Here is a 14963-nt window from a genome sequence, read left to right on the forward strand (position 1 = left end):
TACACTCGATACCCGATTCAACCCAAAATAAATAAATTGTGTTTTTTAATACTTTCTTTATTTGAAAATCGTAATACTAAATTTCTAAATAGAATAATAAATTTAATTTTAGATTAACTTCCAAATTAAATTCTCGGTAAGAGTTTTCAAATTTAATTTTTGACTAGGATAATTCTTAATAGGCTTTAGGCAAAAACTCAGTTATATATATCTTATTATTTATTCGTCAGAAAACCAGTATTACTCTTTTTCAAATTGCGTATGTGGAGATGAGCACTATAGTATCTCATTCAGACTCTACACATTGTTGTCCCTAAACAAACAGATACTAGGTCACACAAGTCATCGTAATAATCATTAGTCCTCAATTTGCACAAAAATCAAGCATGGTTACCTTTGCAATTACTCCTACTAGTATAAAAAACATCAAGGAAAAGAACCTAGAGAGAATAATGCTGATAGAATGTATGAAATAACAGGGCAATAAATCGGCAGTCAGTCGTACTACGAAGGTAGTATGCATGTACCAAATGAAGTCAAGGTCCTATACAAGCGCTAGTTCCGATGCAATCCAAACGTTCATAAAATCACATCAGAAGGAAAACTTATCAACCTCTTCATCTTCGTCCTCATCTATAGCATCCTCATCTTCAGTGTATGTCCCGAAATCAACATTATCATCATCATCCATTTCCTCATCCTCTTCATCCTCGTCCTCCTCTTTGTTTTTCAAACCAGTGCTCAACACTACAGTTTCTCCTCCAGATTTCTCCATCTCCCTCCTAAGTTTATCCATGTTCTCCTTCCGGCGATTTTCTTCCAATAGCTGTTTCTCTTCACGTCTTTTATCAAGATCAGCCCTAAACATCGCATAATAGAAAAAGTTAATTGCTTAGCCATCAAAGACATACAGCCTAACTAAATGCAAAATCAAAAGTGAAATAATGGTGAAGCTAACAAATGAAAATATGTCAAGAGCAGTTAATACTTGTAGGTTTCCATGTATTCCTCTGCACTGGCTTCAACAGCTTTGAAGAAGCCTTCAATTCCTGCACCAGTAACTGCAGAAACTCCAGCTGATCTTAAATTACTGTAAAATTCATCCAGTGCCAGAGAAAGGCTCTGAGTTAAATTTGACGTGTACGACTGATCTGAACTTGCAGCTGCTTGGAATACCTCAAAATCTTTCATCCACTAGATACCCAAAACAAGTTCGACAAAAGGAAGGAAAAAAAAAATCAGCTGCAGATGTAAAAACAAGAGAAAACACAAGTTCTGTTCAACAGAATTGACCGGTTATTGGAGTGCAAATAGTGTAACTGTTTTATTTATCAGAGCAGAAACAAATAGATTCAGCTCAAATATACAAAGGAAGAGGCCCATAAACCCTGAAACTACAGGAAAATGGTTTTATGCCTATAAAATAATAACTTAAACATGAAAGGGAAAACTAATAACTAACTCCAATATTGCTTCCCATTTCACCCCAATCTGTTAAACTTAAAACTTGAATTACTTTTTAGTTTCAACTCAATTTTTCTCCAATTGAATAAAATGTTAAAATCCACGAAGCATAAGACCTTTTAATAAGTATTTATACGTGCAATAAGAGAGAGGCAAGAAAATATGCTTAAGTGATAAAGAAAATATACAAAATAGAACAATTAAGTCTAACTCTTAATTCACAGGACAATTGAATGCCATGAACTTGATAGCTGTTTTCAAGGTGTTTGATTAATCTTTTAGTGTGAGGCCAAACCTCATCACAGACACAGCCCAAATGTCATGATTTATTTATCACTCTTAATAGTTCAAATTAAGTACTTAAAAGGCAACAATAATTTGTAGTTTAAACAACTTCCGAGATAAAACTATCAATTAGATCTCACAGGTTAAACTTGCCTGTTGTAGTGAGTTAAAAGACAAACACTGAAACATATCCTATCATTTCTATAGCTTTCAAGGAACTAATCTCAACAATACATCACATACAATTGAAGCTAAAGAAAATTCATCAAAATCAACAATACCTCCAAGGCAAACTCATGTTGTGCTACATCGACCTTGTTGAATGCTAAGATGAGAGGTAACCTTGTCTTATAGAGGATACTACAAGCATAGAGCATGTTGCTCATAAAAGTGGTAGGATTTTCTGCACGAGGTGTATCAACTACATAGGCAACTACAGTGGGAAATGTGGAGGCAAAAGCTTCTGTGATGATAGCACCGGAAGCAGACCATGTGAATATCTCAATCTGACCAGGAGTATCCACAAGAACATAGTCCAGTTGATCTGCTCGTTTCTCAATAACAGAAATTACCTGAAATTGAGGGGCATAAATATTAGTGAAATTGCATTTAAAGTTCTGTAAATGGGAACAAAAGTAAAACATATCGGCATGAAAACAAATGCACTGTTGGACTAGAACAACAAATGAGGACCTAAAACGAGCCACCGACAATGACAATGTAAACATTATTATCTGAAGCATTATACCAATAGCTTAATTAGAGGACAAAAAAAAAAAACATAAGATCAAACAAGCTCAAGGAAAGCTACCCGGCATAAAAAAAAAATGAAGCAGGAATCATGTTACTAGTATCAGTGATATTAAGAGGTATAAATTTCCACCAAATGCATATATAAGTAAAACTTAATTCAAAATGCAATCAGTCCATAGCCAGCAATATACATGTTATACTGTATATGAGTTTAGGGTATTGATAAGCAAACTTAACCTCATCGAACTTGGTTGCAAACAAGTTAAGAGAAGTCAAAATTCCACCATTGGGGCCAAGGTTGAATTGCTTCATGACTTCTTTATACTTAACAGTGTCTCTTATATCAATGTTAGAAGCATATGGAAGTGTCATGACAGCCGGGTCGAGATTCATCACATAACCCCTAATGTTTGACAGATGAGTATGTGTAACCAACCTATGCATGAGTGTTGTTTTCCCACTCCCTAAACACAAATGAGTTATATTCCAAATCAGCAAAGTTACGTATGCAATAATATATAGAAAAAAAGAAACAATAATGTGCATGTTTGGTATCGCAGTAACAGTGATTTTGTCAAAAACTCATTGAGAAACTGAACATGCAATAGAAGTAAATGCAATCCTTTCGTGACTGACCTGCCATTCCAACAACAATGATGATAACAGGTTTTCTTTTGAAGTTAGGTGAACCTGAAGAGGAACCTTCAATGTCCAATTTTTTCATAGACTCACTCAGCTCCTCTTTTTGTTTGTTTTTTTCCTTCAAAACAAAAAAAAAAAAAAAAAAAAAAAAAAAAAAACATTCCATGATTCAGAATTTCAAATTAAACTCACAAAATTACAACAATACAACAAAAAAACGTTTTTAGGGTTTATCATTTTTAGAGTAACACAGTCTATCGTGCCTGTGAGTCAACAACAGAATCTAAGTTTGACCTAATTAAATTTTGTTTGAATTTGTAAAGTAAAAGTGAATAAGCGGCGAGTATGGAGAAAGTACTTGAGAGTCACCGGCTTCCATTTCCATGGGGGTGTCGTCGGGGTTAGCGTTCTTTGAAGCGTTATCTGCGTCCATGGTGGTGATAAGGCGGCACGAACAACTCTGGTGGTGTGAAAGAGAACAGCGCCGGCGGGTTGTCTCCGAGAGAGCTGGCGTGTGCGTGAGAGAGAAACAGAGAAAAATGTATATATGTATTGAGGTGTGACCGTGTGTGAAAGAAAATAAATGGAACAGTAAACTCGTCTTTTTCTTTCTTAATAAAAAAAAAAACGTTTGCTCAAAAAAAAAAAAAAAAATGTAAACTCATTTTTTATCCATGTGTTTGATTCTGTTTAGATCGAGCTTATAAAAAAAAGTTTATGCAAATAAATAAATTATTTTATTAACGAAAATTGTATATTTATAAGTTATTTTTTCATAAACTATTTAATAAATTTATAAATAATGCATAAGCTCTAAAATAAGTTAATCCAAACGGACGCGTAGTCCATAGCACTTATATAACTTTATAATTGAAAAAAGCAATTTCTCACATGTTTGGTTCACCCTTAGAAAAGCAATTGTGTTTGATCTTTGAAGTTATAATTCCTAACTTTTGAGTTAACTATAAAAGCAATGTTAACAGCACTCTCTCTAATACTCATTTTCTTATTAATTTAAGTTATTGTGGGTTTACACTTTGAAAATTGAACCCTCACAAAGTGATGGAACATACATTGATTTTATTCAATAAATGAATGAGTGTTTGATATTGCTAGCATTCTTTTAACCATAATCAATTCTCAATCAAATTTTATATTTTAATTATTAGAACCCGTTATTTTCCTTTGTTGTCCTTCATCAATTATCTTCTTTTTGATTTGTATTTAATTTGATGAATCAAATTTAATCAAAAAAATCTACGAACCAAATTAGCCCTACAAAATATTTATGGTCATGGGTTACCAAGTTTTGGATTTTTATTTACGGTTTTTCCGTTCATATTTACTATATTTTTTCTTTTACGCTATATTTTATCATTTTTGACAACCAACTCTATTATTATTTTACTTAAATATATTTTATCAAACAACATAAAATACATAGAACAAGTATTTTGTAAAAATAAAATTTGGTTTAATGATAGTATTTATTATTTTTTAAAATAATATATAGAAAATTTTATTTATTTAAATTAAATAATATATTTACGATTAGTATCGATCTACGTATACATTCAACTATGTCTATTTATTTGTATTTAGCTATGTCCATTTTAGTAATTATACATTTAAAAACAATTTTGATCAAAACTGTCAAAACAACATTCATTCCGTTTAATCAATTCTACATTATTTTATCCAAACATAAATGAATTATCTCAAAATCAATTATGTCAAAATCAATTTTATCGGGATCAATTTTATTCAAAGCTGAACCAAACACATACTAAGTCTATATTAGTCCTCACAAAAAACACAAACCCCAGATTAATATAGGCTCGACTGTTATATATTTTTTTTAAATATATTTTTATAGTGCAATGTTTTTTTATAATCTTTTTTATGAAGAAATTTTTAAAGATATTAAATAAATTTTTTGAAGATTTAATCGGAAAAAAAAAACAAATGACTAAGAACTGTTGTGTGAAATTAAGTTAAAAGAACGTTAATCCAATTTTAAACAAAGGTAACAAATTTATTATGAGCAGCCAAAAAATCTATATTTAGATTGTCTGATATTTTTTAAAGGATATTATTTTGAAGAAAGACAAAAACTAGGCTAATCAATCTCTATGGACTTCATAAATTATCTTATTAACATTGTCCATCACATGTTTTTTTTGTCAAATAGATTAGTGGCTGGAGCTCACACATTATAAATGTAGAGAAGTGGGTTGTCAGGGTTCGAACCCCTACCCCTGCATAAATTATGTAATATACTACCAATTGAGCTAAGTTCGGAGGACATCACATGCTTATCAATCATCGTTTATACTTTATAACTTACAATCTCTTGTTACCGTCATTATTCTTTCCTTTGAACAACAAAAGGTATATTATACCTTAAAAAAAAAAATCTTATGCAACCTCAATTGAACAAGTCTTTCATGATACAACTCGAAATAAAAAATAATTAGACGCATTCACATAAAATAAAATAAAAAGAATAAACTTTTTTTCTTTTGAGAGAGAAAAAAAAAAAAAGAATAAACTTAAATGGTGCAACAATATGATTAAATTATTTTGTTTTAATTTTTTCTCTTGTATGAACGTGTCAAAATGCTTTTGATTTAAGGTTATGATCGAAGAAGATTTACACTATTTAATATCTTTTCTATCTTGCGATGTTGATCCCCCACGTGTAAACATTCTCCTCCAACCCCCTTCCAATTTAAAAAAGAAAAAAGAAAACTTAAATCCATTGGCCTCTGGTTGAGAAACTGTTGCTGACCTCCTCGTCTTCGGTTGTCTATACCAGATGAAGACCTTCTTCTTCTTTTTTTCAACTGAGTCTACAATTTTCTTCTAGAGTTCAGGTTCAATATATCTGGGACAAAAGACTTTGGAAGAAAAAATAAATTTGTAAACTACTAATACTAATAAATTAAATCTGTATCAATAACTTAAGTAATAATAAATTTGTAAACTTCTAATACTAATAATTTGTTTACATGACCCTCTTAGCACGCACACCACCTATAGACAAATCCTTCTTTTTAGGTCGAAACTTTTATAATTACATATAAATATCTATTGATGGGATTAGTAATATACATTACATATATTGATTGATAGCAACTGAGTTTCAAATCTTAAAGCATATATTGTTCTTTTTTGTTTTAAATATATTACCAACTACTCCAAGTCCAACTATCATCACTATCACGAATTTGCCATGGTCACCATAGTTTTGAAGTTTGAAGGAATCATATCCAAAAACCAAATCCATGGAATATGTAGGCTAGCGCCCCATTTTAAGGAACCTTTCTTCTTTCTTTGTGTTAACTACCATACTAATTACTAATATTAATACAATTCCATTTGATTTGATTCCTCTAGAAAATACAATCCAACAATTTAACATCTTATTATTTGATGAACAATTTAACCACACCTAAAATAGGAAGACAATGGATACGTGTAGCACATACATTCTTTCTCTCAAACATATCTATTTAAAAAGAAAAATATTCGTCCGTAAATATAATTTAGATTGTAAAACACTACATTGACATTTGATATTACGAGACACATATAAATTATGATTTTTCACTTCTCAACTTTTAATGCGTGCGAGTTTTGCTGCCAATCTCATTGAAATCAAAATAAAAAGGAAAATATTTTTATTTGGCATACAGTAACTACCATATTGAATTATCAAAATAAACAATTGACAATTTAAAACCCTAAATTTATGAAAATATTCAATTGTTTCTCAAAATTGTTTAAGGTTACTGTGAGAATGTGGCTACATCAAGAAACTTTGTTAGTGGTGTTGATGTATCACACTAAGTAACACCGTGAATTTTCAAAAAAAATAATGCCATTTGGATCTAAACACTTAAGGCAGGTTTATTATTATAATATAAATTGAAAACTCACATATACTTAGACTCCTTGCAGATGCTAACTAATTTTAGGGTTTCAATAACAAAAGTTAAATATACACATAAAAATTTAAATTTTTAACAAAGTATGATAATTATGTTTAAAATTCTACGTGACATAACAATGTGAACAAGTCATGGTGTCACTTATCAGGACACATAACATTCCATATTGTATTACTACTTTGATCAATAATGAAAAACTATAATTTAAAAGAAAAATCATCTATATTTGAGCCATTTAGCCACGAGATCATTTTAACCAAAGTTAAATATTTGGGAGAACAATTTAATAATCTGTTTTATCAATTTTTTTATGATTTGTTCATAGATCTTAAATTAACTTTAATTTTTTTGAAAAAAAGATCTTAATTAAATTGTTGCACACTTACAAAAGATCTTAATTAAATTGTTACACACTTACAATTACAATTTGAAGAACTTTACTCTTTAAATCTTACCTAATATAGGAAGACAATGAATACACGTAGTACATTTTCTTTTTCTCTTAAATGACATTTATTTAAAAAGGAAAATATTTGATTTCTTAACTAAATAGGAAGGGCCCTTGCAACAATAATATGAAAAGGTTCCAAGTGGTAATGACAAATTAATATTTTAACAATGAAATTATTATTTTTATTATTAACAAGAATAACACTCATTGAGACAGAGACCCCTTATTCACTCTCTCTCTCTCTCTCTCTCATTCTCTACGCGATCTCTTTCACTGTCTTTCAATTGCGAATATTTTCACTACAAAATCTTTCTCCATTTCTCACATTTTGGGTTTTGTTTCTCTCTTTTGGGGCTCTCTTTACGAGCTCCAAAACGCTTCATCACTCAGATTTGAGCTCAATTTTTACACACTGGGTTTTTCACTTCAGATTCAATCATTTCATTAATTCAAGTAAGTTTCAATTTTTTTAACATTTCTGGATACCCTTTTGCATGATTTAACTCCATGATCAACTGGGTAGTTGATTTAACTCTTCTCTTATGTGTTGGTGGATCTGTGTTTTTTCATAATGAGTTGGTAGTGTTTAGCTTGGGATCCTAAGAAATTTGGTGGAGTTTGAAAGAGTGAATTTGAAATTTTGGATTTTTATTATAATATTTTTCTGGGTTTGTGAGAATCTGAGTATTGTAACCAAAACGCATGAAAAAAGTGGATTTTTATTTTATTTTATCCAGAGCTAGGTTTCTGTTGATGACATGATCTTGGTTGGTGTAAATTTAAGGTCAAATAATTTCATATTTTTTCACACCCTATTTTGGTTAGACTTTGGAGTTAGGATTTTGGTCAAAATAGACTTTGGAGTTAGGATATTAAGTGGGGTTTGACTTTTGAAGTTGTTAAATAAGGAAATATATATCTTTTATTTTATTTTTTAAATTGGTGAAGTGAGAAACTACTATTACTAATTAAATGACACTAATAATCACTTTACAAACCTCTCTGAGGGGATTTGAACTTTGTCCCTTGAGGTGGTTACAAGGCGAGACTCTTATCCCCGAGGTTACTTTAGCAGATAACAAGTAATGAATGATTCTGTTTTAAATTTGTTCAAGTTTTGGGAAATTTACAATCTATATACAATAGATGTTCAGCAATAGATTGCATGTTGCATGGATTTATGTCTGGTAGGAAGTTCAGAGGTTGGTGTTTAAGTCTCTCTGGTGTTGTATATACTTTACTATGGTTCAAGTTTGGAGACGAGGACCAAGTATTAGCTGATCTGGTGTATTGTGTTTCCGGTAAAGCTCCAGGGACTAATGTGCATGACTAGCAGTTGTATTTGTGTATACCTAGAATCGTTGAAGTATTAGGTTCTTCTACCCAAAAAATATAGTTTATTGCTTTAGAGAGTCTTGCGACCGACTTACCGATTAAGAATCAATATATGTGCATATATACTTTATATTTATTTTTTACTTATTGAAAGTCCTCATTTTCCTCCGCTGCAGGTTTTTTGCAATAACTTTCAATACCTGATTGCTGTCTCACTCTAATGTTACTGCTTTTGGAATTTGTGAATCCCCTATGACTGGATCATGCCTTTTAAGAATTTCGTTTACTGATGTGAAATGATAGATTTTTTGAACTATTATTATCACTATCCTTCCAAGAAACCTGCTCGTGAGATCTCAATTTATCTAGTACAAATATGCCTACATGGTGGGGAAAATCATCATCGAAAGAAACCAAGAAGAAAGCAGGTAAGGAAAGTATTATTGACACATTGCACAGAAAATTTAAATTTCCATCTGAGGGTAAACGAAGCACTATATCTGGAGGATCTCGTAGACGAAGCAATGACACAATTTCAGAGAAGGGGGACCGTTCTCCATCTGAATCAAGATCCCCTTCACCTTCCAAAGTAGCAAGGTGTCAAAGTTTTGCTGAAAGGCCTCATGCTCAACCCCTTCCACTTCCGGATTTGCACCCTTCAAGTTTAGGTCGAGTTGATTCTGAAATTAGTATATCAGCGAAATCAAGACTGGAAAAGCCCTCCAAGCCGTCATTATTTCTTCCACTTCCAAAACCTTCATGCATACGTTGTGGGCCAACTCCTGCAGATTTAGATGGAGATATGGTCAATGCTTCAGTCTTCAGTGATTGCTCTGCTGATAGTGACGAGCCAGCAGACTCACGCAACCGTAGTCCTCTGGCAACTGACTCGGAAACTGGTACAAGAACTGCTGCCGGCAGTCCTTCCAGGTTGCCTCCTCAAACCATAACACGCTTCCACATTGTACATGTTATTGCATATGCATGCCTTAATTATTTGTGATTGATTGCATTAGAAATACGTATCTTTTCAACTTCACTCAAAAGTTTCCCTGTTTCTGAAGCTTGGTGCTCAAGGATCAATCATCTGCTGTTTCCCAACCGAATTTGAGAGAAGTAAAAAAAACGGCAAACATTCTCAGTAATCACACACCTTCTACTTCACCAAAACGGAAGCCATTACGCCACCATGTTCCAAATCTTCAAGTTCCACCTCATGGTGTCTTCTATAGTGGTCCCGACAGTTCCTTGTCAAGTCCATCAAGAAGTCCGTTGAGGGCATTTGGTACAGATCAGGTGTTGAACTCTGCTTTTTGGGCTGGAAAGCCATATCCAGAGATCAATTTCGTCGGATCTGGCCACTGCTCTAGTCCAGGTTCTGGTCACAATTCTGGGCATAATTCAATGGGAGGGGACATGTCAGGACCATTATTTTGGCAACCAAGCAGGGGTAGCCCTGAGTATTCTCCAATACCTAGCCCTAGAATGACTAGCCCTGGTCCAAGCTCAAGAATTCAGAGTGGAGCAGTCACACCTATTCATCCTAGAGCAGGGGGAACACCAACTGAATCACAGACAGGACGGGCTGATGATGGAAAACAACAAAGTCATCGTTTGCCCCTCCCTCCTTTAACAGTTACCAATACCTCGCCATTCTCTCATTCTAATTCTGCAGCAACATCTCCATCTATGCCGAGAAGTCCAGCTAGAGCAGATAGTCCAATGAGCTCTGGGTCACGTTGGAAAAAAGGAAAGCTGCTTGGCAGAGGAACATTTGGGCACGTCTATATTGGCTTCAATAGGTATGTACCCTGGATAAAATGTAAACATTTCATCATTTTTTTTAGGATTAATTTCTATTTATGCATCTTAAAAATACTGATGTGGTTAAAAAATGTTTGTCTCTCTTAGTCAAAGTGGTGAAATGTGTGCAATGAAGGAGGTTACTCTGTTTTCAGATGATGCCAAGTCTTTGGAAAGTGCTAAGCAATTGATGCAGGTATACTGTTCCCTTCTAAATCTAGCAAAAACTTCACACTGATAAACAGTTCATTTTCGTTAGGTGCAATACTATATTTTCTAGTCTTGAATTCAACACAGCTTTCAAAATCTAACTACAAGATTTCTGACAGGAAGTTCATTTATTAAGCCGTTTAAGACATCCAAATATTGTGCAGTATTATGGCTCTGAAACAGTAAGTTCTCTCCTTCGATCTGATGGCGAATGACGACAATTTATTTTTGATTCTATTATAGACTGTGCATTTTTAATGGATGCATGATCTTCTAGTCACAAGCATATTAGTTAGTTTGTGGAAGTTTACCTAACAAGAACAATATAGTGGTAGAAATTTGTTAGCATTATTTGTTTCTAAAGTCTACTTATAGAAGTTTTTGGATCATCCCTTGCACAGGTAGATGACAAGCTTTACATATACCTTGAGTATGTATCTGGAGGTTCCATACATAAACTTCTTCAAGAATATGGGCAATTTGGTGAACTAGCTATTCGAAGTTATACTCAACAAATTTTGTCAGGGCTTGCTTATTTACATGCTAAAAATACTCTTCACAGGTGAACTAAGGCATCTTTTCATAATCTCAATGTTTTAAATTTTGCTGCTGCCACATATTTAGTTTCTTTTTTAAACTTCACATATCGTTCTCTGAAATTCCATGTACATGTTTAGGGACATCAAAGGAGCAAACATATTGGTAGATCCAAATGGTCGGGTCAAGGTTGCAGACTTTGGCATGGCAAAACATGTAAGCTTAGAGATGATAACTGTCCGGTTTCCATTATATTTTCATTTAGCTGACTTAACTAGATATGAAAATTTGATTTTTTTTTTACCAAAAAAATTAGATTCTAATGCTGATTGAAATTATAAATCATAGGTTTTTTTCTAAAAAATCTCAATATATCAATGTTTCTGGCTTCTTGATAGCAATTGGGTGATTTAAAATGTTAAAAGAAAATGTGAAGATGGAACCTTATTTTTAAGTATGGAAAGAGAAACTAGAATAATACAAAATTGTGATGGTGTATGATTTACCTTGTAAACCACAATTTATGCTGTCCAGGATGTGCATGATTTGTCCCATTTGTTGTACTTACAATTACATGATTCACAGATAACAGGGCAATACTGTCCATTGTCGTTCAAAGGAAGTCCTTATTGGATGGCTCCTGAGGTTCTACTTTTTCTTTTTTGGGTTCAGTTTTTTAGATTTTAATTGCATTTTAGTTTTGTCACTCATTATCTTTTCTTTTTGATGATTCAGGTTATAAAGAACTCCAAGGAATGCAGCCTTGGTGTGGATATATGGAGTCTTGGATGCACAGTTTTGGAAATGGCTACAACGAAGCCTCCTTGGTCACAGTATGAAGGGGTAAGTAATTCATGTATATACATGAGATTTTATATTTACGAAGACCTGGTGATGTTTTTGTATTATAAAAATGTCAACTTTTTAAATTAATTCTTCTTACTGCTTTGTGTATTTACGTGTTACTATAACAGGTTGCTGCCATGTTCAAAATTGGTAACAGCAAGGAGCTCCCAACAATTCCAGATCATCTCTCAAATGAAGGAAAAGATTTTGTTAGAAAATGTCTACAACGTAATCCACGTGATCGCCCTTCAGCAAGTGAATTATTAGACCACCCTTTTGTAAAAGGTGCTGCACCTTTGGAAAGACCTATTATGGTTCCCGAAGCTTCAGACCCTATTACTGGAATTACACATGGAACAAAAGCTCTGGTGCGTAACCTATTTCCTACTCCAATCGTTGGAAACTCACTTCAGTTGTGTTTGTGTGGTTGTTCATGTTACCATTCGATGGTACTTTGTCTTTCATTTTATGCGAACATCAAACTGTTGCATTTGCCTTATCTACACTATTGAACAAAATAGGGGACAGTTTGCTCTCTTCATGAAAATGTCATGTGAACTTCTGTTCTTGTTTTCACATTTCTCATGGTTGAGTAATTTAAGCGGCGTGAATATTTTATAGGCTATTCACGCTCTTAGTAATACATAAATGTAAAGATTTTGTTCCGTCAAGTCCAAAATATCGAGTCAATTGCGTGATCTATATTTTCATTCATTTTTCTGTGAAAGTTATTAAGGAAATTGTTCTTTGCATGAGGCAGCATGAATGATGCATAAGGGAAAAACATAGACAATAGCTCAAGACATAGTTTAGGTTGAGGGATAGTGAGATATTGGTTGGAAAGCGATAAGGTTCTAGGGTTTTTAAATTGGTTTCCCTTTTCATCAGATCTGGCTAGAATTTTATGTCAAGAGTAAGTATACACATGGAGTTCAGTTAGGATGGAGACTTTTGTTATTTCCATTCAGTATAATTTATTTTGAAAGTAATATAAATCTTGTTTCGTGTTTATTAGCATGAAGTATCTTCCAAATATGAGGTCACAACAAGTTTTTCTTGCAAGCTTTGTACTACTCAATCTGTATTCTCTTGTTTTATTTTTATAATAATTGCATCAATTTCAGGGCATTGGACAAGGAAGGAATCTGTCTGCCTTGGATTCAGATAAACTCTTGGTTCATTCTTCTAGGGTTTTGAAAAATAATCCTCATGAAAGGTATCTCTCTAGTTCACTCACTCACCCACACACATACACACACAAAAATGCATGCAAGGCTGTTGACACATTGCCAATGGTAATCTGAAATCATTTCATCAATTTCCAGTGAAATCCATATTCAAAGGAATATATCTTGCCCAGTCTCTCCCATTGGAAGCCCACTTTTGAGGTCAAGATCACCACAGCAGAGGAGTGGGAGATTGTCTCCTTCTCCTATATCTAGCCCTCGGACCGCTTCTGGTGCATCCACGCCTCTCACTGGCGGCAGTGGTGCCATTCCATTCAGTAACCACTTAAAACAATCAGTTTACTTTCAAGAGTGTCTCGGAAGCATGCCGAAATCCCCAAATGGTGTCTATATTAACGGCTCTTCTCACCACGATTCAAATATCGACATTTTTCAAAGAATGCAAGCCGGGTCTCACATTAAATCAGAACTAGTCTCCAGTGATAATGATGCTCTTGGCAAGCAGTTCGTAAGGTCTCCTCATGCAGAACCGTATGACTTTCAGTCGGTCTTAGCTGATCGTGTTGGCCGGCAGCTTCTGGGGGATCATGTTAAGATTAACCCATCATTTGATCCAAGTCCCAGCTCGTCGATGCTCAACCGGACAAATGGTTTATGACATCAGGAACTTACCTTGACCACTACTAATCTGAGCCGCTTTTGAAGTTTCCAAGCTTACCTTCAGCTACGCAGATCTGTTCATTGTTATATTTGTAAGGATATAATGATACAATAAGGAGCCAAAGCACAAGAGAATCTGTGTAAATAAAATTGCATAGTCTAGTATGGGGCAGAAGAGCATTTTGCATGGCTTCAGGCTTGGCCTTGTGGAGTTGAATCCTTACATATGAAAGTGCCAAACAATGTCACAGCATGAAACTTTCTGATCTCAAGCAAGTGGAACTTGTTTTTGTATGCAACATATTGAAGATGCAGCATCTACATGTGAGAAGCCAGTAGCATAGATTTCTCTCGTGTGCTTTAGATACTAGAAATGACAGAGTTTATCCCATGAATGACAAATGCATTTTTCGGAACACCGAATAATGTCAAAACAAAAGATGAATTGACACAACTTTTAACTTGTAGACTATTTTTTTGGGAGGTAAGTCATTGTTGTACAGAAGATGGAAACTTTATTGATGGAAGCGAAGAATTTGTAGAAGCTTATGCATCTTATGTTTAATTGCTGGCTCAAGTGTATGTTACTGTCATTGTATCTTTCTGTACATTTCAACTGTAAAATCTAAGGAATTTGATCTGGTGATCCTCTCATTGGTTTAATGTATTTGTTTGTTCCAAAATTAGGTGATCTACAAGTTACAATTAGCACTTGTCAGTTTCCAGTTACTCCATAACAATTTAAACTGACGTATCAAAGTTCTCATTCTTACATTTTTAATACTATAGTTAAAATAATATTTATTGAATATGTTTGATCAGGATAATTCTTGGAAA

At 33.5% G+C, this 14963-nt stretch overlaps 2 protein-coding genes across 2 annotated transcripts; one reads left to right on the forward strand and one right to left on the reverse strand.

The window, feature by feature from the left end:
- Positions 1-368: 368 nt before the first annotated feature.
- Positions 369-3709, reverse strand: LOC11419748 (GPN-loop GTPase QQT2). The gene is made up of 6 exons (XM_003592173.4): positions 3503-3709; positions 3139-3262; positions 2740-2966; positions 2031-2321; positions 989-1194; positions 369-860 (listed from the first exon to the last, which is right to left on the reverse strand). The coding sequence occupies exons 1-6, from the start codon at positions 3575-3577 to the stop codon at positions 593-595; spliced, it is 1191 nt and encodes a 396-aa protein (XP_003592221.1). The 5' UTR covers positions 3578-3709; the 3' UTR covers positions 369-592.
- Positions 3710-7745: 4036 nt separating this feature from the next.
- On the forward strand, positions 7746-14900 carry LOC11424173 (mitogen-activated protein kinase kinase kinase YODA). Its single transcript, XM_003592174.4, has 12 exons — positions 7746-8001; positions 9060-9813; positions 9948-10685; positions 10795-10882; positions 11016-11078; positions 11298-11458; positions 11574-11649; positions 12019-12078; positions 12169-12276; positions 12408-12647; positions 13404-13495; positions 13605-14900. Exons 2-12 carry the CDS (start codon positions 9260-9262, stop codon positions 14122-14124), a joined length of 2700 nt encoding a protein of 899 aa, XP_003592222.1. The 5' UTR covers positions 7746-8001; positions 9060-9259; the 3' UTR covers positions 14125-14900.
- Positions 14901-14963: the final 63 nt, after the last annotated feature.

This window comes from Medicago truncatula, chromosome 1 (assembly GCF_003473485.1).
Source record: "Medicago truncatula cultivar Jemalong A17 chromosome 1, MtrunA17r5.0-ANR, whole genome shotgun sequence".
NCBI classification, from domain to species: Eukaryota; Viridiplantae; Streptophyta; class Magnoliopsida; order Fabales; family Fabaceae; genus Medicago; species Medicago truncatula.